Source organism: Diceros bicornis, chromosome 18 (assembly GCF_020826845.1).
Source record: "Diceros bicornis minor isolate mBicDic1 chromosome 18, mDicBic1.mat.cur, whole genome shotgun sequence".
Classification (NCBI taxonomy): Eukaryota; Metazoa; Chordata; class Mammalia; order Perissodactyla; family Rhinocerotidae; genus Diceros; species Diceros bicornis.
In genome coordinates, this window is record NC_080757.1 from 58,623,666 (window position 1) to 58,645,357 (window position 21,692).

A 21,692-nucleotide genomic window follows, 5' to 3' on the forward strand; every position below is an offset into this window, starting at 1 on the left:
CTAAGGTGCTCAGTCACAAAAGTCACCAGAGAAATGTAAATTAAAATCACAGTGAGGTACATTTCACACCCTCTGGAACAGCTAAAATTAAAAAGATCACGTGTTGGAGTGAATGTGGAGCAAAATAGACTCTTTGTAAGACCCCTGGGAGTGTAAAATGATGCAACCATTTTGGAAAACAATTTGAATGTTTCTTTTAAATAACACGAACACTCACCCTGTGCGCGCATCCACTGCTCTCGCACTGCAGCTACTGCCTGTAGGCTGGTCAGTTCCAAATGTACAGATGCAGACGGCTCTCCCCCTGGTCTTTGGAATCATGGGTCCAGTATGTGCCTCCTGGACATCTCTCCCTGCAGGTCCCATGAGCACCTCAAACTCCCCATGCCCAGAAACGGGTGCATCCGCACTCTCCCCTAAGCTGCCTCTCCATTTCTGCCCACTTGGGTTGGTGTGCTGGAGCTCAGACCTAATTCTTGTCCTTTTCAGCTCTTTCCAGACTCCCTTGTGAACTGGTTTCCCCATGGGGCTGGCCCCAGGGGGGCACTGGCAAGACTGGAGAGCAGGAGAAAGGAGAGGTGGGCCTTTCTCCCCCTCCCTCTCTGTTTTGAATGGAGTTGCTGGCAGTGGCTCAGCTCCATCCAGAGAGGTGCACTGTGGCTCCAGCCTCCCTGTGTGTCCTCTCCTGGGCTCTTGTAGGGCAGGCAGACTCCTGCCTCTGCCCCTCCACCCTAGAGGTGCTAACAGCTTCCTGCTGTTCCCTACTTGGCTTCTCTGGAAGTTTCTTCCATCAGGATGTAACCAGTCCCTCCATTAATCTCTTCTGGTTTAAAGGCTCTGCGGAGTGGTTTTGGGGTTCCTAGTTGGACCTGGACTGATACAGACAGTAACCCCCACATCCACCTGCCTGCCCGGCATCCTGGGCTCCTCTCTCTCCCTCACCCCATGTAAATCATCAATCAACAAATTTTGCTGATTTTACCTCTCAAATATTCCTCAAACCATTCCCTGCCTCCATCCAGCTGCCCAAGTGAAGCCCCTAGCCATCTTCACCTGCATTATTGGAATAGCCAAACCCACTGCTCAAACTGCCAAATAGAATTGGGCACCTGCCTGAAAATCTTCCCTGCCCCCCAACGCGGATGGGAAAGCCCAGTTCCTTAGCATGGTCTCTATTGGCCCCTGGGGGCTGGCTCCTGCCTGCCTTTCCGCCCTCACCTACAGCCACTGCCTGCCCTGGGTCCTGCAGCAGAGCTAAATCTGAGTGCCCCCCCAGACCACAATCAGGCTGTCTTTGCTCCAGGTTCAAGCTGGTCTTGGCCTAAAATTCCCTTTCCCACTTGCTTTTCAACCACCTCCACTGGCACCACCTCCTCCAAGAAGTCTTCCTGAATTCCCTCCATTCCTGCCATTAGGTTGCTGCTGCCTTGGGCAGACCTGTACATTCCACTTATACATTAATTGGAATGTTCTCTGGACTTCTCCCTCCCCCACCATGACTCTTTAGAGCCAGCACTATGTCTCATTCATCTGTGTGCCCCTGGGCCTGGTGCATTGGAGGTACACTGTGGATAAATGATTGTGAAACCCAACCAAATGGAAAATGAAATGCTCAAGATGAGACAATTGAATAATCTCTAAATCCTGAAAGAGAAAAGTAGAGAAACACTGAAGATGAAAGGATAAAATAGTCTCAATTTAAAAAAGGAAAAAAGCTGTAACTAAAAATCAATCAAATTAGGGGCCGGTCTGGTGGCATAGCAGTTAAGTGCGCGCGCTCCACTGCGGCAGCCCGAGGGTCTGTAGGTTCGGACCCCAGGCGCACACCGCCACACCACTTGTCAAGCCGTGCTGTGGCAGCGTCCCATATAAAGTAGAGGAAGATGGGCACAGATGTTAGCCCAGGGCCAATCTTCCTCAGCAAAAAAGAGGAGGCTTGGCATCAGATGTTAGCTCAGGGCTAATCTTCCTCACACACACAAAAAAATCAATCCAATTAGAATTTACCTTAAGAAAAAAGGTACATTGACAGATTAACAGTATTGTTGCCCAGAAGAGGTCTGGGGCCTCCTTGCCTCGGAGGTCGAGGTAAAATGGACTCAACTCCTCCCCTAGTTTCATAGCCGGTAGATGGCTAGAGATTTGTGCTAATTTCCTGAGAGACCTACATGGCATTTCTAATTGTAAATTAACAATTCTTCTGACTTTCTATGTCAGTCCTTCTGAGTTTTGGTTCCTGTGAGCTGCTCCTGCTGGACCTGCGCAACCCTAACAATTTCCACTTCCTAGAAACTGCCAAATTAAGATCCAAACCCTGTCTTGTTGGACTCACCGAGGAAAAGCCACGTGGTCGGGCGCCCGAGCTGTGTTTGAGACCTTCTCTCCTCTGCATGTAAATGCCTACAGTGGAACTGGGCCCATGAGGATCTTACTTTTTCATGGATGTGTTGGTGGTTTGGCCGAAAAGTAGCCAACAGGCCTTAAATGCCTGTGCTGGCCGTGGTCACTTGCCCGCCTCCTCCTTCCCCTCCCAGGCGAAGTTTCCTCTCTGAAGAGACTAAGCCAAACATAAATGCCACAGGACTGTGCTTTCCTTGTGTGTTTAGGAAGAGCTACCCCCAGCTGCTGACCTGGAATCCGGCTTGAATCTCTACAGAGCCATTTGTTTCCCGTGGTCCTCAGAACACCTCCCCCAAAACTCTCCCACAGTGCTGCTCCCTTTATTCTTTTGGATTTTATTCATGCTGCTGGGTTTGGTTTGGTTTTGTTCCCTTCCTCTTAGGCCTCTCTGGTTCTCCTTTGTAACACAATGTTACTTTGCACTGCCCTGTTACTGCTCTTTTCAAAGCACCCCATGTGTCGATGTTTGGCCTCAGGACTAGGTTATATAAGCTTTTCAAGAATGTTCAAGACCCTGTCTTTTAAGTCCTAGCACCACTTTGCTTTTGGACGCTCCGCCCTCCACTGCTACCCAGGGTGGTACACGTGGTAGGCCAATTAAACTTCTGCTCCTTGCCGTGTCTGGGCCTGCCTGAGAATGAGGTGGGTAGAGGCAGGGGGCCATGCCGGAAGCTGCCTGTAGTGAGCGGAATGGTGACTAAGCCAGTCCAGTGCCTGGGAGAGGAGCTGAGAGACAAAGAGGCTGAGAATTTGCTGTGCCTCCTTCCCTCCTCTTTATGGCTGAAAACAAAGGACTCGGAGGCTCCAGAAGGCAGCGGGGACGGAGGGAGAGAGCGAGGGTCCTTGAATCACCAGTGGGAGGTCACCCACTGAACGTCCCCGTTGGTCTTGGCAAGAAATGAACTTGGTTTGTGTTAGCCCCTGAGATGTTGGGTTTATTTGCTACAGCGTCCAGTGCTACCTTAGCTGGTACTTCTTTGTGCCTAGATCACAGGAAGGCAGGATTGTGGGGGCTGTGGAGGTTGTGGGGGTGCTGTGTCCTACGATGAGCCTGGCATCTGGGACAACAGCAGAGGGGGATCTGATCTACCTGGTGTTGTTGGGGAAGGGGTCCCACAATGACACCACATCTTGGTTTGCTTGGGACAGTCCTGGTTTACCCCTATTGACCCCACTAATTGTTAATAGCAGCCCTTTTCTCTCTCAAAAGTGTCCCAGTGTGGAAGATAATTATATAGAGATGAATTTTCCAGATAGTTGAACTTTACCCTTTTTTAAGTTTAGAAATGACAACTTGTAACAAGGTATCTTGGTGTGATAGGTGTCTTAACCAAGACTAGGATTTTGTTGTTCTTGTTACTTTAAATCTCAAGAAAGGGAGATGAATTTGCCTTTGGTCTGAAAACAAACACACAAAACAAAAACAAACCACTACAAGGCTCTTGGTGTGAATGTGAGGCAAGGGTCCCACCTGCTGCTGGGTGGGAGACAACCTGCGGGAGGGCCACCTGCTTCCACCTGAGCCACATCTTTGTACAACTCCTTGGTCCTTAGAGGTGCTGAGGAAGGAGGGCGGGAATGTGCGCTACTAAAGAGCTGAGCCCAGGAGTCCGCCTCCACAGGGCTTCAAATCCCAGCGCCAGTGTTTGGTGGCGGGGGGCCCCGGTAACTCAACATCCCTAGACCTCGGTTACCTTATCCATCAAATGGGAAGGTGAGAAGACCGACTTCTCAGAGTTGGCGAGCATTAAATGGAATAATGTATGTGCAACCCTTAGCACAAATCCTGGCGGGGGTAAAGGTTAGCTATGCCTAGAATTATTAGATTTACTGAAATGATTTCCTAAGCAGTTGCCCTTGGGAGTTTAGGAGCCGAGTCTCTGGAGCCGGGGGAAAGATCATGAAAAGGAAACAGACAGGACTTGTATGTGACAGAGTTACCGCAGCGGGCCCCAGCCTGCTCTCCTTAGGAAGGCCCGCTGACGAGGTCGGTGTCTGGGAACTTGGATTTTGGGAGAGTTTCCTTATTCCCTGATGAGAATTGCTCATGTGCCTCAACTATTTGTTGATGCTGAACACCTGCCTTCCTTCCAGGGGTCTGGGATTGTGCTATGTAATGGGCAGAGGGTGCCTGCAAGACCAGCACCCAGTGAAAACCCTGGAGACTCAGCCTCTAAAGAGCTTCCCTGGCTGGAATCTTGCTCCTGGTCCCCCTACCCCAGCCCCAACTTCGCTTGAAGGGGCAAAGCAAGACAGGTAGATTGGCCTAAAAATGAAACTTAAACTTTCAGCTTTCTTTATGTCTAGGCAATGTATGCAGCGCTACACCCCATCTTGGATCCCATCCTCAAATCCTCCTTGACACTCGCCCTTTCTCTGATTCTGATCCCCACCTGACACCCCACCATTCTGCAGACTCCAACTGGATCTGTCTCATGTTTTTGTTTCGTTTAGTTGGAAGGAATATTCCTCCCTGTTGTTACAGAATGAAAATGGGCAGTTATCTCATGTTTCTGAATGTCTTTTTTTTTCAACCATCAATTTGTTTCTCGGAGGAGAAAATCTGCTATTAGAGCTAACTGCTTCCCCCAAATCAAAGCACCGCCTTTCACTGCAAGATGATTAGAGGCAAGTGTGTGCGACAAGATGAGCTGTGGGTCACCTTGAACCTCAGCTAGACAAAGACCTGTTCATGAACTTGAGTCTTCATGCAAAACCTATGGTAACAGCAAATTGCCCGTAATAAAATTGATCCTAGTAAAATACCTGTAGCTCCACTGTTTAGATTTTTCTTTAAGTTAGATCAGGCAAACATATCCATCAATAATTAGGTGCCACTCAAACTTCTAAAGTATTTTAACCAGTCCTGGTAGCTCTTCCCCACCCCCCGCCCCCACCTCCCATGGGCTCCTGCAGTGTCTGTGGCTGCCTTTCCATTTTGAACCCACATGTGGCTGCCCTCAGCTGTCCCCGTTCTCTTTCCTTTCACAGAATGAGCAAGCTGAGGGGAAAAAATGGCGGCTGGTAAAATCCCTAACAATCTGGTTACCCCATATGTAAGTCTTCAAACTGGCTTAAAATTGTTTGCAAAAATCAAGAAAATGTGGATAACTGTTGAAACTGGATCATGGGTGCATGGAGTTTGTTATATCATTCTCTGCATTTTTGTATACGTTTGAAAATTCCCATACAGAGAAGTGTTTTTAAAATGTCACATTTGACCTAAATACATAAAATAAATGAAATGGGTAGCAATTGTGTGGTGTGTTGTTTGCTAAAACCCCAACTGTGACCTACAGATCAGGACGGGCACAAATGCCAGGTCAGGTCCTTTGTAGGACACGGGAAGCTTTTGTATTCTTACTCTATATGCCGCTGAACCATCTTCCCCATAGATGTCACCATATGGAAAAAATAATACAAATATTTCTGCAGAAGGTGATATTAAAGGGACGGCATTTAATGTTTTGTGACAGCCTTCAGGTGCAAACTTTGTCCCACTACCTCCTTCCTGCTTCAGAACGGCATCAGTAAGTTTGTTCCTGCTGAGTAGTGCCAGCTGCACAAAATGGGAAATATGGATCTTCCGGCTTGTCCCTGGAATAAGAAATTCTACATGTGGGTCAGAGGTCGGGCAAGTGTTCAAATACACTATTAAAGAATTTTCATGTGATGACTTGAAGTACTATGAGACTTGGATAAAGTTTAAATTATGATGGGACCATCTTTCCCAGCATAAGAGAAAGGAAGGGGGAGAGGAGGGAGGGAGGCAGAGAAAGGTGGGGGGATCCTGTAGAATAAGAGACTTGAGGGAGCCACTGCAATGTATGGACCTTATTTGGATCCTGATTCAAACCAATAAACCATAAAAAAGCATTTATGAGACCATCAGAGATGCCTTAACAGTGATTACATGTTCAATGACATTAATGGATTTTTTTTTAATAATTTTATTTATTTATTTTTTCTCCCAAAGCCCCAGTAGATAGTTGTATGTCATAGTTGCACATCCTTCTAGTTGCTGTATGTGGGACGCGGCCTCAGCATGGCCAGAGAAGCGGTGCCTCGGTGGGTACCCGGGATCCGAACCCGGGCCGCCAGCAGTGGAGCGCGCACACTTAACTGCTAAGCCACAGGGCCGGCCCACATTAATGGATTCTAATTAAGTTTTTAAGGTGTGACAAAAGCATTTTGGAAATGTTTTTTAAATCATTCTTATTTTTTAGAGATCTGTACTGAAACATTTACAGATGAACCTGTTTGATGGCTGGATTTTTCCCTTCCTGATAATCTCAGGCAGGGTGGTTGGGGAGTGGCTTCGGGCAGAGAAGGAAGACGACCATAAATTGCTGTCCAAGATACAAGATGGGTACAGGGCTCTGCTTTTCTGTGTGTGTGTGTGTGTGTGTGTTGGAAAGGCTCCATAATGGAAAGGGAGACAGATGTATGTGCTGAATGAATGAAGGGGCCCCTGTCGTGTGCTCCTGCCTCTTCGCCAATTTAACAAAACCACGTTCACAGTCGTCTGCCCCAGTTTCTGCCACATCCCATGTAGGCCTCCATCACCCAGGCCTCGGTTCCCAAGGGGACAAAGCGACCCACCCCCACCTCCCACTCCCCCTCCTTCAGCTAGAGATCGGCAGCTCTGAACATCGGCTACAAGCACACGGAGAGCCAGGTTCTCTTTGATAATACTGTTTATTGTCCACTGACCGAGCGATCACTCAAGAATGATACAAAGCATCGGAGACATGCGCACTCTGCTTGTCAACTTTCAACAACTCTCACGTGTTCCCAGCACAGGGAGGTCTCAGACGTCATATTCCAGCAAAAACACATTGCCCGAAAGTTAAAAAAAAACAAAAAAAATCCAAATAAAAACAAAATCAACAAAGCTTTAAATTATGGCAGCAAGTCTGATATTTCTTAATACTTATCAAGCAAAGATTTGAAAATACTACAATGTAAACTTTATTTTAAATATTTTGCTTGCATGAAGAGAGGGAGCAAAGAGCAGTTTAGAATATAACATAAATTAATGCCAAATGGAGAGCCTTCTTAAACTATATATATACTGCAATTATTTACCGTGAAGGTATTTGAGTGGCTGCTTCTGTCGGCTGCCACTGGGTGGTACTTCTTGATTTTTTTGTTTTTTCCTCCTCAGCATGGCTACAAGACCAATGTGTGTGGATTGAATATAAAGGCCATCTTTTAGAACCAACCTACTCAAAGATCCTTGGCTTTGTAATAATTTGAACCAGAGAACAAAAGATGGGAGATGGAAAAGCAACAATATTCAAAGAACTGAAGAAAAGATCTGAAGGAATCCACCCTCATAGGCTAGCTACATGCCATGCTCTCCACTCTGGGTCAAATGCTTCCACGATGCAGAAACCTTAAAAAAAAAAGTGCAAGTCTAACACCTACCAAGGGTAATAAAAGACACAGCACAGGAATGATTACAACCGATGTCAGAAACAAACCAAAACATTAAAAACGTCAGCAGAAACAGGAGTAAATGTTACATATGATAACACCGTACAGGAAGCAAATGGGGGTGGGGTGTTATATTGATTGGAGGGGTCTGGTGCTCTTGTATATACTGAAATCACATGGACTGGTCCATTATGACATCTTACGAGCTTTATAACACTGTACAGCATGAAAGTGCCCTTGGAGCAGGGGCTGGTTTCTGGATATTCTCCTAGTCTGCCCTAGAAAGGGAAGTCATCAAAATCTACGCTGACCAGGTCCCGGGCGGGCATGGGGCTGCGTGCCACTTGGGGGTCAGGAGTCTTACAGGTGCTTTGGGGTCACGAAAGAATAGAGCAGGCTTAGAAGATGGTGACTTTGGAAGCATCTTGCAGAAGGACCACTCGCAGGCTGACAGACTTCAGTTTCATTGTGTGTGTGTGCACATGTGCATATATGTATGTCTGCATAATGTGCGTGATGGAACAGTTTATCTTTACAACAAAGTAGGAAGAAAAAGGAGATTATCTTTACTGTTATTGAGAAATTTCTGCCTACATTAACCCCCACTTTACTGGCATCAGAAAACTATTTTTACGGAAAAGTTTCCCTATGAAGTTTATGAACTGAGAGATCTTTGTAATGTAAGAAAATAAAAGCAGAGGCTGGTATACCTGCAACTTGGGGAGAATTCATCTTTAGAAAAATGAGATGTCTCAAAGTTGGCCACAGTGTCTTGGAGGCCCAGAAAGAAATGCGAGTTTCACTGAAGCCACCTATCTCCCAAATTCATCTTTTCCCAGGTAGGACTACATGATACGCTTAGCTCGCCTCACTCGTGGAAATCCAGGTACAGCACAGTGCCTGACAGCCCTGGAGGGAGGCCATGCTAAACCTGCGGCACCTGCTCAGGTGGGGCTCCGAGGTGTGTTGGGGGACACAGTGGGACCCAGCTTCTGTTGTCCTCAGAATGTGCAAACAGAGAGCACAGCCAGCTCACGCCACTGCCACACACAACCCCGTGCAAAGCCAACCGTGCAACTCCATCCAGATGCCAGGGGCAAGAATGAGGAGGAAGCTCGAGTGATTTCAGAAGCTCAGGAATAAACTACAAGGGCAGCCAAGTGCCCCCCAAACGTCTGCCCTCAGGGCAGAATGTCATGGACTCCCCCCAATCTTTGGGGTGTGTGCGGGCAGGGTGGGAGGATGGGGCTAAAATGACTTGGCTAAAGCTGAAGCTTGTCACTCCCCATCTCTGCGTGGCCCCGGAGGGGGGCTCCCGCTGGAACTCTGCAAATTAATAGAATCGGGGCTCCTTCAAGAACAAGCCACCGGTCCAGGGCTGCTCCTGGACTTACAGGAGTCACAGGGGCTAGGAGTCCATGGTGGGCCCAAGGGAGATGAGGTGGGGGGGTGCACTTGCAAGGGGCAGGGACTGCACCCTGGGGCCAGAGGTGTGGAAGCTGCAGGAAACGAGGGACATGCCCCTCTCAAGATGAAAGGGACCTGGTAGGCCTGCTACACAGTCTTGCAACGACCCTCAAAAGTTTCTGCAAAATGCACATTTCCAGGCTCTGCTCTGACCAGGTCGGGGGTACCCCTAAGTGCTGCCTGCTCAGCGTCTGTGACAGTGTCAAGGTTGGGCCTGGGAGGGAAGCCTGTGTCCCCCATCCCCCACACCCCAGGGTTGAAGACTGAGATGCACAGCGCCCAGGCTGGTGGATGGAATGTGGGACCCACCTCCCCTCTAGACCCACAACCATGTTTAAAAGGAAAATGGGGCGGGGAGGAGAATCACACTAATTTAGACCCACTTAGATGACTGTTTTATTCATGCTGTTTCCAGGAAGGGATGTCAGAGCTGGACCAGTCTAAACTCTTGGAGGCATTTCAGTTGGCCACAGGGGTCCTGTTGGCCTACTTATGGGTCCTCGATGTCGAGAAACTCCTGCTTGGGGGGTGCCGCTCCGCGGTACCATGCACAGGAGCCATCACTTCTCTTGATGCAGGCGAAGAACTTGGCCTGGTGCCCATTGATGTTCTTCTCCGTGACCCAGTCCATCCAGAGGCACTCGTCCGGAGAGGAGATGTAACATGGGATCATGGGGCAGCGTGTGATCTAGGAAGAGGGACATGGAGAGGAATGCAGTCAGAGACCATGGCCGCTCATCTCCAGAACCTAGCAGTGCACCTGGCAAAGGCGTTCAAGGGCAGCGTATTGAATGAATGACTAGTAAGTCCAGCAGGGAGGGAGGGAGCTGGGCCTGAGTTGAACCTGCTCCCCATCAGTAGCCTTTCCTGAGTCCCACAGTCTCCAAACAGCAGCAGGCAGCCTGCCCCAGGAGGCTGGGGTCTGGGGGAAGCCTGTGCACACAACCTCTGTGTCCCCAGCTATTGCAGGGGAGCCTCTGCTGTGGGCCATCTGGTCTACCTTCTCTCAGCATGACAAAACGGCATGAGCTTAGCCCTGCCCTCCTGGGAGTATCATAACAACAATAAAGGGTGTCAAATTTCCTGGAGATAGGTTCAAGTCAAATAAAAAGGCTGGTGTCTTGCTCTCAAGCATGCATGGGCTTTGTGGGGATCAACAAGCAGCATTTTGGTGAAGAAACTTGAGTCTACAAGAGGGTAAAGACCTTCACGGCCACGTAAAGAAAAAAGGAAGAACGTGCTTTTGATTTCACATGGGGCACAGAGGAGTTTGCTCAACATCCACGACATCTACGCATAGCTGTAGGTTGGAATTCACGTTCCCGTGAGCTTGGGGACAGGCTAGTGACACTCTATCAGGTCGGGCAGGAGGGCTGCACAATAGTGCTGACAGGCACAGGCCAAGCCCTGCAGCCTCACCACAGCGCCACACTTGGCCCAGCATCACTTCTGGTGCCACAGAGGGGCGTCTGGTCCCCGGCAGTGCTTCCTGTGCTAGGGCCAGAGGGAGGGGCAGTGGGGATGGGAGGGGGTTAGGAGACACCAGGATCCAAGGCAAGGAGCCGAGGAGGAGATCGCACCTTCTAGGGCTGCACGGAAACGTTAGCGCTTCCGTAACTGCTTGGCACCACCTCTGGGCCGCTTGTAAGAAGCGGGGCTGGTGTTTCAGGCGTTCTCGACATACAGACCCCACACTTACAAGGACCCGTGCATGGAAATGGCCAGAATGTTGGCAGAAGTGTAACACCTGGGACGTGCCATCACAAGACACTCAAGTCCTTGCACTTGTACCTTTGTAGAAAAAGACTCATAGGACCACGTCCTCCCCACAAAATTCTTCCTCCTAGAAGGCTTCCCTTCTAGAAGCTACAGGCCACATAGCCCGATTCCCCTTACCTCCCAAGTATCCCTCAGCAGAGGTGGGCCTCAGGGATCTGCAGGGACCGGGGCCCAATGGCTCTGTCCCCAGCCAAATAGCCTCACTCCTGGGGAGGCCACATCTCCCCAGAGCCCTGTCCTAAGGACCCCGTGAACTGAGAGGCCCTGGAAAGCCCCGGATCAAACCCCGGCTGTCCACGTGGAGGCAGCAGTGATGAGGTGAAGCCCTGAAGGAGGTGGCACCGGCTTACCTTGCACTCACAGCCCATCTGGTACCTGTGGTTCAGGCTCTTCTTCTGGGTGGTGCTCAGAGTATCCCAGGGCACGATGAAGTCACAGAGGGTGATGTGCATCTTACCATTCCCCTCGGCCTTTCCTGAGTAGAGACAGGGATCACAGGCTCAGGGGCAGTTACGGGTCCTCCTCCTTCTGCCCACCTCCCGCATCTGGATGTGGGTCGGGCGTGTGGAGATTTAGTTCTAACACCACCATATATTGTGGGCTGAGCTGTGTCCCCTCCACAATTCACATGTTGACGCCCTGACCCCCAGCACTCAGGATGTGACTGTACAGTCATGTGCCACAGAATGACATTTTGGCCAAGGACACACTGCATATATGACGGTGGTCCTACAAGATTAGTACCATAGAGCCTAGGTGTGTAGCAGGCTGTGTCATCTAGGTTTGTGTAAGTATACTCTGTGACATTTGCACAATGACGACATTGCCTAACGACGCATTTCTCAGCCCGTCATTAAGCGATGCAGGACGGTATTAGGAGAGAGGGTCTTTAAAGAGGTGATTAAGTTAAAATGAGGTTGTTAGGGTGGGCCCTGATCCAATAGGACTGGTGTCCTAATAAGAGGAGGAGATCAGGACACAGACACACACAGAGGAAAGACCACGTGAAGACACAGGGGCAAGGCAGCCGTCTGCAAGCTGAGAAGAGAGGCTTCAGGAAAACCAGCCCTGCTGATGACACCTTGATCTGGGACTTCCAGCCTCCAGAACTGTGAGGAAATAAACTTCTGTTGTTAAAGCCCCTCGGCCTGTGGTATTTTGTCATAGCAGCCTGAGCTAACACACCGTGCATTGTTTATTCTGAGTGTAAAAACAATGCATGCAGGAAAGAATAGACAAAAAACCTCCCTGTTTTCGTTACCTAGAGCTAATGTTTTGATGCATTTCCTTCCAATATTCTTTTATGCACGTGTATTTGCACATGAAAGATCATGTGGTATGTAGATTATATTGTTTCCTGTTGTATTTTTCACCAAATATTTATTCACAGGCATTTCCTCCATTTGATGTTGAACTTGTAATTCTCATTTTCCCATTATGAAGAGCAAAAACCTGGAATTTTATAAATTTGGAGATGTGCCCTGAAGTCCTTTCCTTGGGGACGATGAGGCGCTGTTTGTCTCTCGTACTGTAGGCTTCTGACTCAGCTGCCTGCCTTCCTTTGCTGAAGAGCTCACATTGGTGACAGCCTTGGCGCTAGCCAAGCAAGAGAGAAAGACAAATGTGTGTATTCTGGTGAATGACAGAACCTAACGAGGGCTGGGGAGGTCAGCGCAAGTCTCATTCCTTCTGCCACAATGGCGCCTTGTCAAGAGAGACAAATGCCCAGTGATGAGCCCTGGAGCCTGGCAGAGAGTGACGGGCGATTCCCCGAGAGGCAGACAGGAGCCTCGGGCTGCACCCGGAGCACCTCCACTGGACAAAGCTCCAGTCTATCCAACTCGATGATCTCGGGCACAGCGCTGGCTGTGGAGAATTCACTGATGGAAACGTAGCTCCGTGAAGTAATAATGCAGCCTGGTGACTCATCCTCGTCATGAATAAATGAATCTGCCGTCTATGGCCAGGGGAATCGGCTTGCCTGAGGCTGTGAGCAGGCACAAGTGACGCCCTTTGTGCTGGGCAGGTTGCGGGAAGCACTCCCTGGACGTGAATTCTTGTTCTCTTACTCCTGTTCTGATCGCTCCTCTCACCTCCGGGAGCTCTGTGTGTCCTTATACCTGTTTGGACTTGTATAACACTCCAGGTGAAGAAAAGGATCAAGGAGCAGGATCACTACCGTAGCATTTATTCTGGATCCTAATAACTAAAACAGATAAGTGTTCAGGTAGCCTTAAACACTTCAAAAATAGATATCTGACTTTTTTTTCTAGTCCTGTAGCCATTTCCTGTGTATTCACAGGAGCTAAGGAAGGAGCATAATTGACAGATGGCAAGTAACTCATTCCTCTATCCTGGTTTCTGCTGGCATTAACCACCCTGTACAGGTGGACCACAGCCCCTCCCCTGCTCAGCTGGTCACGCACCACAGACAGGCGGAGCGCCCACCAGTTGCGCCCTCCAAATTGTATGGCGAAGTCCACTGTATCACTTCACTGGCATCAACGTCGTGCTGTATGCTGCTCTTTGCCTTTCTTATGAACCTTGATCCTGAACCAGATCAGAAGCAGGAAGGGTAAGGGCTGTGTCTTAATCCTTTTTTATCTACAGTTCCCTGCACATAGTAATTGCCTGACATTGGTATTTGTTCTAACAATTTGCTTCATTACCTGTCTTTTTCTGCTGTCTTCCCCTTTGACCTTTTCACCACCCAATTCAAGTTTCCGCAGAGAGTAGGCAAAGGCAGGATGTAGAGATGAAATGCAAATTGCATCTTTTCAACGGCCCTAGTAACTGGGCTAACGTGAACCCTGGACGTCATGTATAAGCGGTGCAGCATCTCAGAGAGTGTTGAAAGGAGACCCTGTTCAGTAGCAATAATCAGGACTTGGTTGGGCATGCATGACGTGAGCATCTGTTACAACATTCTACTTATGTCTGCCTTGGAAAAAAGCAGTCTTTCTTGAAAAACAGGAATTAATTAAAATTTGTAACTGAGGGTTGGATGTTTATTTTTCCTTTTAGAGGAAAGGACTGTAGAAGAAAATTACAGGGCCAATTCTCTAAGAGCTCCCGAACATGAGCGTCTCATAGTGCCCAGCTCGACATGTGACGCTGAGTCATCCACCCGAGAGGAGGTGGGCTGCCTTGGGCCGTGTGGTCACTCATGGGGCCGCAGCCAATGCTGCCTGAGTGGTTTCCTGTGCCCCGTGATTCTGGTTAGCCCGTCCTGGCTCCAGAGAACAAGATCTACATTCTGTGCTTCAGGAAGTAAACACCAGATTTGTTCCGGAGCAGGCTCAGTGAGCCTGGGGAAAGAAGTTGGATTAGCGAGGTTCCTCTGTACCGCCTGGCGTGAGTCAGCCACCGCTGGAAGTGCCTTTTATCGATCTCATGCTCCATGGCCAGTTAGGAAACTAAACCGTGCCCCATGCCACTTGCTTGCTTCCAATATCTACTGTGAAGGAGTCTAAGACGGCAGGCACAGTTACCAAGTGCATGTCCCTTCAACGTCTTTAATTTTTATTACATGTGGAGCTACGGCTTGGCTGGTTTCAGCTGTGGTGAGCTGACAAATGTGCGTCCTGTATACTTGTCTTCTCATTCAGACTGGGGACAATTTAGTGGGCCTGCGTGGAGGAACAGCACAGGACACACACGTGTCATGTGTTAAATAACCTTTGATGGCAAATATGAACGACCGAGCTTCTGCCCGAGAGAAAACATCAGCGTCAACAGAGAGTCACGGAGAGTATTCGGCTTTCTGCGTTTGACCCACAGGGCTTCATGTGGACACAGGAGCCTCTCTCTTTCAGGGGCTGAGCAAAATAGATTCTCCTGCCACGTCCCCCGAAAGAAAGAAAACACAGCAGCCACCAGCAAAATAACCCAAGTCGCGGTGCAGCCTCCGCCCGTGGCTCTTGCTCTGGGCCAACGCCTTCTAAACAGCCCTGTGGTCCCCTCAGGCTCTTCTGGGCAAGTGTGACAGGGACAGAACTGGAGCCACGCCGGGGCTCCTGCTAGACCTGCCCATCTCCTGGGCTGTCTTGCCCCAGGACCCACTAAAGGGCACTGTGACCTGGACTGTCCACCTCAGGGAATAGAGAGCAGTGCCAAGGTCCTCAGGCTATCAGGGCACGAGGCAGGTCTGACTGACCATTACGTGGCCCCAGAAGCGAAAGTAACGTCCAGAGAGTCCCTTCACAAGGGAGGTGACTAACCTCAGCTGCTGGGCACAGCCCTCCTGAGGGTGTGCTGACCTGCTGCATGCTGTCTCTGCAACAAAAGGTCTCAGACTTGACCTCAGACTTGACTTGGACCAGGAAAGTTCCAGTTAGACACTGGTTCTCAGTCCTGGCTGCACACTGGACTCTCCTGTGGAGCTTTAAAAATGCTGATGCCTGGGTCCTACCCCCAAAGTCTGCTTGAATTGGTCTGGGGTGCCGCCTGGGCATCAGGATTTTTACAAACTCCCCGTGGAATTCCAACGAGCAGTGCAGGTGGAGGACCACGGGGTTAGACGCTGGGGCAGGGAGACTTCTAAAACCTGGACAAAATGAAGCAGCAGAATGTCATGGACCCAGGAGTCAGGAAGACCAGGGTCCAAATTCTGGCTGCACCCCTCCCTGGCAGGGTGACCCAGGCAGAGGTGTGCTGAGAAACGTCTAACAGCCGGCTTTCCTGGGAGGAAAAGCTCCAGTGTGTGCATTTGCGATTTCTATGGTGTAAATACTCCCACGCTGTCTGATTTCAGGCTACTAACATGTCAACCAAAATTTAACAACTGGCTTGTGAAAGTGCATTCAGGCACACACCACCAGACCTCGGGCACACTGCTCCACCTCTGTTCCTCAGTTTTCCTCATCAGTAACATGGGGGTCACAACAGCACCTTCGTCACTGGGGGCTGCGAGTATTAAATGGAGAACGTCAGCACCGGGACAAGAGCACTCCATTTCTGTTAACAGGGAGACGCCGAGGCTGGTTGTAGAAGCCTTGAAGACAGAGCGAGTCCCAGTGTGGACAAGGATTCAGCTGCGTGTGTCTGGAAACAGGTGCCGGCCCAGACCAAGGTCACTTTACCACCCAGGAGCCCACTGGTGATGGGAACCCAGCCCTCCCTCCTTAATAAGCGCTTCTGCAGCTCTGCAGTTTGGCCAGACAGCCGCTAGAGGGCGGTGTGAGGAGCCTGAGCAGAGGGCCGAGGCTCTCTTTTTTTTTTAAAGATAACTTTTTTTAATTGATGTCTTAATAGTTTATAACATTGTGAAATTTTTATTGTACATTATTGTTTGTCAGTCCCCATATAAACGCCCTCCCTTCACCCCTTGTGCCCACCCCTCAACCCCCTAGCCCCTGGTAACCACCATACAGTTTTCTCTGTCTGTGTGTTGGTTTATATTCCACATATGAGTGAAATCATGTGGTGTTTGTCTCTCTCTCTGGCTTATTTCACTGAACATAATACCCTCCATGTCCATCCATGTTGTTGCAAATGGGATGATTTTCTTTTTTTTATGGCTGAGTAATATTCCATTGTGTATATATACCACATCTTCTTTATCCAGTCATCAGTTGAGGGACACTTGGGTTGCTTCCACTTCTTGGCTATAGTGGATAATGCTGCAATGAACATAGGGGTGCATAAGCCTCTTTGGATTGTTGATTTCAGGTTTGTTGGATAGATTCCCAGTAGTGCGAGAGCTGGATCATAAGGTATTTCTATTTTTAATTTTTTGAGGAATCTCCATACTGTTTTCCATAGAGGCTGCGCCTGTTTGCATTCCCACCAGCAGTGAATGAGGGTTCCCGTTTCTCCACAGCCTCTCCAGCATTTATTGTTTTGTGTCTTGGTGATTATAGCCATTCTAACAGGCGTAAGGCGATATCTTAGTGTATTTTTTTTTAATTTTTTAATTTTATTTTTTATTTTGTGAGGGATATCAGCCCTGAGCTAACATCCGTGCTAATCCTCCTCTCTTTGCTGAGGAAGACCGGCTCTGAGCTAACATCTATTGCCAATCCTCCTCCTTTTTTTCCTTCCCCAAAGCCCCAGTGGATAGTTGTATGTCATAGTAGCACATCCTTCTAGTTGCTGTATGTGGGACGCGGCCTCAGCATGGCCGGAGAAGCAGTGCATCGGTGCGCGCCCGGCATCCGAACCCGGGCCACAAGTAGCGGAGCGCGTGCACTTAACCGCTAAGCCACTGGGCCGGCCCCTTAGTGTAGTTTTGATTTGCATTTCCCTGATGATTAGTGATGTTGAACATCGTTTCATGTGCCTGTTGGCCATCTGTATATCTTCTTTGGAGAAGTGTCTGTTCATTTCCTCTGCCCATTTTTTGATCGGGTTGCTTTTTTGGTTGTTCAGATGTGTGAGTTCTTTATATATTATAGAGATTAACCCCTTGTCGGACATACGGTTTGCAAATATTTTCTCCCAGCTGGTGTGTTGTCTATTCATTTTGATCCTGGTTTCATTTGCCTTGTAGAAGCTCTTGAATCTGATGAAGTCCCACTTGTTTCTTTTTTCTTTAGTTTCCCTTGTCTGAGTAGACAGGGAATTCGAGAAGATTCCTTTATGACCAACGTCAAATAGCATATTGCCAAGGCTCTCATTTTAACGGGCTGTGCCTCATGGACCAGCATAAAAAGAGGATGCAGAAAGCTGGAAAGCTGGAAGTCGTCGATTTGTCAGGGTAACAGGTTCCCTGCACCATGGGAGGTTTTGTCTCCTTTCTCTTCTCTCCAGATTTTTCTGATCATAAAAGTAATAGATGTCATAATTTGTATAATTTAGCAAATATAGGAAAGTAAGAAAAAAGAGACATAACCAGCGCTAACATGCCGGCAAGTTTCCTTCCACACTTCCATGCACACGCTAAAGTGGGCCTCCAGCCCCTCGTCGGCGCCTGCACCACCCGCCATGCACCACGTGCCCTCCACCTTCGCCGTCTCCGGTGTTACTGTGATGGCGCAGTCAGGCTGTAAGACCTCTGCATCGTGGATGTTGTCTCCTTACCCCTCTCTCTCTAGTTGATTTTATCTTCCTTATTGTCAAAATGGTAGATATTGCAAATGTAAAATGGTGTGGCTGCTTTGGAAAACAGTCTGGCAGTTCCTCCAATGATTAAACATAGTGTCACCATATGTCTGGCAATTCTACTCCCGGGTGGCTACCCAAGAGAAACGAAAACACACGCTGACGCAACAACGCAGACATAGATTTCACAGCAGCATTATTCACAACAGCAAAAGGTAGAAACAACCCCAGTGTCCATGACACGATGAATGGGTAGACAAGACGTAGTCTATCGATTCAACAGATTATTATTTGCCATAAAAAGAGCAAAGTTCTGACATGTGCTACCACAGGATGAACTTGAAAAACATTATGCTGAGTGAAGAGGCCAGACACAAAGGGCCACATGTTATATGCTTCCATTAATATCAAAGTCTGGAGTAGGAAAACCTATAGAGTCAGAAAGTAGATCAGCGGTTGCTGGGAGCTGTGGGTGGGGGGAGAAGCGGGGTCAGGAAGGTGCTAGCTAAAGGGTCTAGGGTTTCTTTTTGACTGTGGTGATGGCTGCACATCCCTATGAAGATACCAAAACCACTGAATTATACACTTTAAATGGGTGAATTGTATGCTGCGTGAATTATATCTCAATAAAACTGTTAAAAAATAATAGATGTTCATAACAAAACATTTAGGAAGTTCAGAAGTGCCCATAAAAGAAAAAAAAAATCTCCCATCATCCCCAAGGAGAGGGACACAAGTCCTGATGTAGCAACACAGAAGCCAGGGAAGCAGATGCTGGGGTTGAGCGTCTTGAGGAAGGGAGGGAGGGATTCCCCAAGGGGAGATTACAGGAGCCTCCTCCGACCCACTCACTCCGTTGCGTCTCCCTCCCTGTGACGACCTCCCATGCACAGCCAAGGCCAGCGCCTTCTCCTGCCACTGTGTCTCCTGGACCCTCACACCTGCTCGGGGCTCTTCTTCTTTGTACCTCTCCTGAGCATTCACTCAGTATTCACCTCTCCCCGAACACAAAACCTATCTTATTTTCTCTAATTTCTTCTCCTGCCCCCCTACCGCACTGTGCGAATGTGTGCGGCTTCCTGAGAGCAGGACTCCAGGGCTTGGCACCTAACGGGCACTCGCTAAATATGTGTTGATTTTGAAGATTCTCAAGGGAAGGGAAGAAAAGGTACAAATAACCTAAACGGAAGAAAATACCCCAAATCATGGAGATTTGGATTCAGAATTTATTTTCATGATTAAATTTGGATTGTGGAACAAAATATAATGTCAGTCTAGTGGAGCTGTCCTTCCTATCTCTTCTTTTTTCTTAAGTTAGGAAGAGGGCAGTAATGTTCCTTAACTGACCGAGACAGCACAGGCCAGTCCCGTGGCCGCCAGCCACATGTAGCTGCTTACATTTACATCCATTGATTAGAGCTCCCGTCCTCAGTTGCACCGGCCACATCTCGACTGCTTGGTAGCCACATGTGGCAGGCGGCTGCCACACTGGACAGCACAGATGAGAGCATTTCTATCATCGCTGCAAGTTCTATGAGACTAGTGAGTCTCAACTGGGGGCAGTTCTGCCCTCCAGGGGACATGTGGTGATGTCTGGAGACCCCACAACTGGGGGGAGGATGTTATGGCGATTAGTGGGTAGAGGCCAGGGATGTAGTTCAATATCCCACAATGCAGAGGACAGCCCCCACCACCAAGGATGATCTGGTCCCAAGTGTCAGTAGTGCTGAGGTTGAGAAACCCTGCTCTGGACTCCTGGGGTGCAGCTTAGCTTGGCAGGCAGAGGAGGGAGGAGACAGAAGTAAAGGGAAATAATTTATTTAAGAATGAAGCATTCAAAAAGCAATGCAACAATAAACAAAAGGTGCTCTATCCACACAATGGAATGTTAGTCAGCCTTTAAAAGAAGGGAAATTGTGACACCTCCTACAACATGGATGAACCCTGAGGACAGTATGCTAAATGAAATCAGCCAGCCACAAAAGGACAAATACTGTGTGATTCCACTTATATGAGGTTCCTAGAGTGGTCAATTTCATAGAGACAGAAAGTAGGATGGCGGTTTCCAGGGGTTGGGGGAGGAATGTGGGGAGTTAGTGTTTAACGAGGACAGAGTTTCAGTTTGGGAAGATGCAAGAGTTCTGGAGGCGGATGGTGGTGATGGTTGCACAATAAGAATGTACTCAATGTCACTGAACTGTACTCTTAAAAATGGTTAAAACTTTATGTTATATATATTTTACCTTAATAATTAAGGGAGAGATGATGAACAAAGAAAGGAGCCGGGTGAGGAGCGTGCATAATAATATCAACAGATTTACAACAAGGTTTCAACTCCCCTTCCCACCTCCTGCCCAGCCTTGAGCGTTCCCAGCATCCTGCCCTCTCCTCCCTTTCAAGAACAAAAGGCAAAAATTTTCACCTCTTTGTATCCACCTGACCTCAAATTTCCCATGAATACTGGCTTACTTTGTTTCCTCCCATCAGGTCACAGTGGTTCCATTGTTCTAACCAGGAAGAGTGTCACCAACAGGTAGGTGACAATTCACTAGGAATTCTCGGCCAGGAGAAGGCAGAGAAGCCCTAGACTCCCAGCAGCACCCTTGTGGCGTCAGGGCCCTGCTCCACCTCCCACCCCAGAGCCGGAGACAGACCCGGACAGATTCCCAGAATGTTCCACGCCCACGCCCAAAGACACACCTGCGATGAGGTACTCCTTCTTCCCTCCAACATCCAGTGAGACCCCGCACACGGCCGAGGAGGGGGCCGTGTAGATAAACTCGATGTCTTTGTCAGGTCCTTTGAACATCTGGCAAGACAAAGATGAGGAAACATAAGTGGAGATGGGCTGCACAGCCACGGATTCTGTTCCCACTCAGAACACCCCAGGACAGCCCAACCTACACCGTGGCACTGCCAGCACAGGACAGCGGGACAGAAATGTAGCAATGAGACAGATGAGAAGATGACCATTCCTACTGCAAAGTCCTTCTCTGGAGGTATTCATCGCTTAGTGTGGCAGCTGTCAGCAGGCTGGACACAACGTTGTCACCTGGAGGGAACTGTCTCGGACAACATCTGCTCTCCCTACTGCCAACGAGCTCATTTCAGAATCTCTGGGGAGGGACCTGTATATCGCCAGGTCATTCTGACCCATCGTGGAGGACCACCACCTCTGTATATTTCCAGGAATTTTGATCAAGCATTGGCTACTTGACAGGGACCAGGGCAGAGGCACCCCTGCAATTAGGAGGTAGCTCCATGGGCAAGTGGGGTTTGCCTTCTCAACTTCTGATTTACTTACAGCCTTCCGGGAACACACCTGCTGCCCAGGTGAAGGGATGTGTTGTTCCAGCGCCCTGGCAGGAAGTGAGAAAGCTGCAGCCCGGCAGTGCCTGCTGCCCCAGGGGGGACGGGAGTGTAGACTGAGAACAGCCCTCCAGCCCAGTTTTGGGGGCAGGGGAGAGTGGGAAGGGGAAAGCCCACACATGCTCCAGGACCACATGACAACGAGCTTGAGCAGGGGGTGTGAACGTAGACACCTTCGGGCTCTGCCATCCTACATG

At 49.0% G+C, this 21,692-nt stretch overlaps 2 protein-coding genes across 2 annotated transcripts in view; both read right to left on the reverse strand.

The window, feature by feature from the left end:
• Nucleotides 1-21,692, reverse strand: part of USP36 (ubiquitin specific peptidase 36) — a 272,438-nt gene that overhangs the window by 40,316 nt on the left and 210,430 nt on the right. The gene's annotated exons all lie outside the window — the stretch shown is intronic.
• Nucleotides 7,080-21,692, reverse strand: part of TIMP2 (TIMP metallopeptidase inhibitor 2) — a 51,182-nt gene continuing 36,569 nt past the window's right edge. The window contains exons 3-5 of the mRNA XM_058561795.1: nt 20,827-20,935; nt 11,436-11,560; nt 7,080-9,994 (exon numbers count right to left, since the gene is read on the reverse strand). Of these exons, the coding sequence (XP_058417778.1) occupies nt 9,797-9,994; nt 11,436-11,560; nt 20,827-20,935 (432 nt within the window). The 3' untranslated portion in view covers nt 7,080-9,796. The remainder of the gene's footprint in view (nt 9,995-11,435; nt 11,561-20,826; nt 20,936-21,692) is intronic.